We start from the raw sequence: 4,509 nt of genomic DNA, 5'->3' as shown, positions 1-4,509 counted from the left end.
TCCTGTGGACTGTGGATGAACACCATTCTTTCTTTCTTTCTTTTTTTTGAGGTCACAAAAAGAATTTTAATAGTAACTAATAAGGACAATTACTTCTTATACTCATCAAAAACATGGCTTTCCCACTCAGATTACAACCAGACAGAATTAACATCTCACTGCGTCAGTTGTTCCTGCATGTTAATTATCAATACAGAGGAAAGCGAAACAGGGTACAATATATAAAAAATAGCATATATGTGTACACATATATACACAAAAACATATACACATATGTATACATAGTTCACATTTCCCAGTCAAGTGTTCAGAAAAACTAAAACAAAATGAACACAAATATAACTTATTTGGTCTTGGAGAGGTATACATTCTACACATACATGCATGCATATATATATACCTATATATATATATATACCTTCATATATATATATAATGCCTACATGCATGTTAGCACACTGGTATACACACGCAAGCATGTCTACTCGCTTGTCTATCACATGCTACACCAGCTCGATTTTTCAGATGGTCATTCAAGTTTCACCTTTGTTCTGGGGTGTCTCTACTTTGTTTTCTGTCAACTGCCAAGCCATGTTCTATCAACACTTTACGGAGTGGGCCATGCCAACAGGAAGAAAAGGCAAATTTCAGGCCGGGATCAATATGCAGGCTGCGGTCTGGGTGCTGCCGCCTGCCCAGCAGCGTGGCCCGGCATGGGCGGGAGTGCAGGACATGTCCTCCCTCACCCGTAGGGGGGCAGCCCGAACAGCTCAGGCTGGAAGTCCTGCAGGGAATCCAGCACCAGCGTGGCCTTTGCCGTCAGGTCGCGGCTCAGGGGTCCGTCTGGAGCCGTGACCGCCTGCATCCGGGCTGCCAGGGCCGCCTGCAGCTCGTTGGGAGCATCTTCAAAGACAAGGCCCTGCTCCACAGGAGGAGGCGGGGACAACCTCTTGGCACAAGCCAGGAATATGTCGGACTCCGGCTTCCCGCTCTTCACTCCCTGGTCATCTCCCAAAACGAGGTGACAAAACAAACCAAAGAATTCCTTGTGCCTGCTTGTCTTCATCTCGAGTGATGTAGACCCGGAGCTGGTGGCGGCGGCAGAGGGTATGTTGTGTTTTCGCAGGTGGCGGATGAGTTTTCAGCCCCTGGCATGAGCTTGGCCATGGGGACAGCTCCTTTAAGGTCGCTTGGCTTTCGTCCCCCAGCTTCTCCTTGGACACGGGGGTCAAGATGTCTGTGACGATCTGCGCAGCCTCTGTCGCCTTCTTACCCCTGACCAGGGACTGCACGTCCCAGGTGTGATTCTTCCCGGAGCGGCCACATGTTTCTTGAAATACCACTGAACACAGCCGTGCACTACCCAGAAGAAGGCCGTCCTTGTCACAGAGGAGGCAGGTGACGGGGCGCAGCATGGTGCCGCCTTCTCGGTCTAAACACCGTCCTTTAGTCGCCGCCCGGAGCTGGCCTTCTGCCGCCCCCGACCCCGGGGTCTTGTTCCAACCTGGGTTCATACAGGCGCAGGGCCTGAGAGGAGGAGGACTCAGGTGCCTAGTGGCACCTCCACTTGTTGCCAGCCACCAGGGCCAGCACCTGCCAGAGGGGCCCGGGAGCGCCACGCTGCCCCTTCCTAGATTGGCTGTTTGACCCCAGAAGGCTCTGAGCCCTCCGAGAGTCGCGGGCCACCGGCAGTGCTGCTGAGGCGACATGGTGCAGGCAGCAGAGGCGACAAGAGTAGAGGCGGGAAGGCAACTTCCAAACTGCAGTGGCGCAGAGGAAGTTCTCCAAGGGCGGGCCTGAAAGTCCCACTTGAGTATTTGCTGTGTGTCGGGGACGCCCCGGACCCCACGCCCCTGTGACGTCTCAGCTCCCGGCAGCGTCACCAAGGCTCTCAGGAGCCCCGCGGTGACCCCAAAACGTAACGCGCTTGGACACACCCCTGTTTAAAATCAGCATTTTTCTGAAGTTTTTTTTATTGGACTGAGGGCTCTTTTTCTCACTTAAAACCTCTTCTTCCCATGGCACTGGGGCCTGGGGAACAAAACCTAGTGCCGGTGACCGGCCCTGGGCGTCATGCAGGAGGGTGGCGAGTGGGGGGTGCTCTTCGCTCCTTCTGCCTCCTGGGGGGTCTGCGACCCTGGAACCCGGGACACCCCAGTCCCCTCTCCCCTACTGGCTCGGGTGGCAAATCCCACATCCAAGGCAGCGATAGCTGTGGACTGATGTGGGACACCTTTTCTACACGCTGTCAGCTGAGCCAGCTGTGGGGGGGACACACGTTGGGGAAAGAATCGCGGTTGGGGAATCAGCAGACTGGGCCGGCACTGCCGACTGTTGATCATCTGTGGGACTCTGGGGGATGCAGAAGTCCCTGCAAGCCTCAGTTTCCATCTGTGAAATGGGGACAACAACGCACACTGGACAGGCTGTGCCAGGATGAAATGAGACAACGTGGGAGAAAACTCGAGGCTTGTATCAACGTGCCAGAAGGGTCCAGAAATTTCTAGCCTAACACACACCCTCAGCACAACACACACACCACACATCACACTCACCACACACTCATACACCACACATCAAACACACAACACAGCACACTCATACACACTCATATACCACACATCACACACCACACACCACACTCATTCCACACATTCCACACACCACACAGTACACTCATACACAGGCACACACCACACACCACACCCATCACAGACTGATACACCACACATCACACACACCACACGCCACACTCATCACACATACTCATACACCACACATCACACTCATCACACACCACACACCACACTTACACACTCTAATACACCACACGTTACACACACCACACATCACACTCATCACTCTCATACACACACACTCATATACCACACATTCTCACACCACACACCACACTCATCACACACACCACAAAACACACTCATACACCACACATTACACACACCACACACCACACTCATCACACACTCATATACCACACATTACACACACCCCACATCACACACATCCACATCACACTCATACACCACACATTACACACACCACACACCACAGTCATCACCAAGACTCAAATACCACACATTACACACACTGCTCACCACACTCATCACACACACTCATACACCACACATTACGCACACCACAAAACACACTCATACACACACTCATACACCACACATTGCACACACCACACACCACACTCATTCCACACATTACACACACAACACAGCACACTCATCACACATCACACACACCACAAAACACACTCATAAACACACTCATACATCACACATCAAACACACCACACATCATACTCATCACACACTCATACATCACACATTACACACAACACACACCACACTCATCACACTCCATCAGATACCACACATTGCACACAACACATCACACTCATACACACACACTCATACACCACACATTGCACACACCACACAACACACTCATCACACTCACTCATACACCACACATTACACACATCACACACCATAGTCATGACACACACTCATACACCACACATCACACACACCACACACCACACTCATGTACACACCACACGGGCTCACACTCATGCACATGCTCCGAGCCGTCCCTGTGTGTCACTTGGCATGTGCACCATGCGTGGGGAGCATTTTCAAAGTCCAAGACAGGCGTGGTGGCCGCGCAGGGGTGGGCTGAGGGGCTGTCCCCCCCCGTGGGAAGGTCTGTGGGCTCCGAAGCCCCCCCCCCACGGAGGGAATTCGGGTCACCAGCGTGTGCGTTGGAGCCGGTGGCCCTTGCCCCCGTTGGGCCTTGGTTGCGGACAAGCGGCCTGCCACCCGGGTCCCGTGCGGGGACAGGGACCTCCCTGTCCCCCATGCTGGTAGCACCCAGCTGCCTATTCCTAGAGGATTCTCTTTCATCTGGAAGATGCATCACTTGTGGAACAAGAGGCCGGTACACTCTTTGTCATGGAGAAGCAGGGACAGAAAGCAAAGGCTGCTGTTGCCCCGCCCGTGCCCCCGCCCCCTTGTCTCCCTCAGCTGTGCTGCCAGCAGCCTGGGAAACGCGATGCTCCCAGCGTCACTGAGGCTGTCTCTTTCCTTAATGCCACACGTGCGTTTCACACTTTTAAAAGAGAAGCCATGTCACTGTGATGGCCCCGGCGCCTCCTGTGTGAGCTCCCGTAACGCTGTTCTCAGGCCGCAAACCCCTGCCGGGGACAGTGTACCTCACGCTGACGCCCGAGAGGCCACAGAAGGCTCCGGTGCGAGTCACTGCAACACGGGGTTCCGACCCTGTTAGAAGGCAAAGTGCCCCCGGAGAGGACGTAGCACCGGAAACACCTGGTGACAGGAGGCCGCGGGCCCCGCTGGAGGCGAGAGCGGGCGCCAGCTGACACTCGGGGACGCGTCCCGCGCTGCGTGAGATCACGTCCGTGCCAGACTGCGGGACGCGCGTTGCGGGGACCGCCGGCTCAGTGCCAGGTTCATCTGC

The 4,509-nt window shown here is 54.2% G+C and overlaps 1 protein-coding gene across 1 annotated transcript; it reads right to left on the bottom strand.

Moving 5' to 3' along the window:
* Positions 1–742: 742 nt before the first annotated feature.
* LOC123641132 (pseudouridine-5'-phosphatase-like) lies at positions 743–1,709 on the bottom strand. The gene is given in 3 exon segments (XM_045555632.1): positions 743–1,143; positions 1,146–1,172; positions 1,175–1,709. Coding segments are annotated over 3 exon segments (963 nt in total).
* Positions 1,710–4,509: the final 2,800 nt, after the last annotated feature.

Source organism: Lemur catta, chromosome 7, assembly GCF_020740605.2.
Source record: "Lemur catta isolate mLemCat1 chromosome 7, mLemCat1.pri, whole genome shotgun sequence".
Taxonomy (NCBI): Eukaryota; Metazoa; Chordata; class Mammalia; order Primates; family Lemuridae; genus Lemur; species Lemur catta.
Note: the sequence above shows the minus strand (reverse complement) of the source record. Positions and strands in the feature narration are given on the sequence as shown.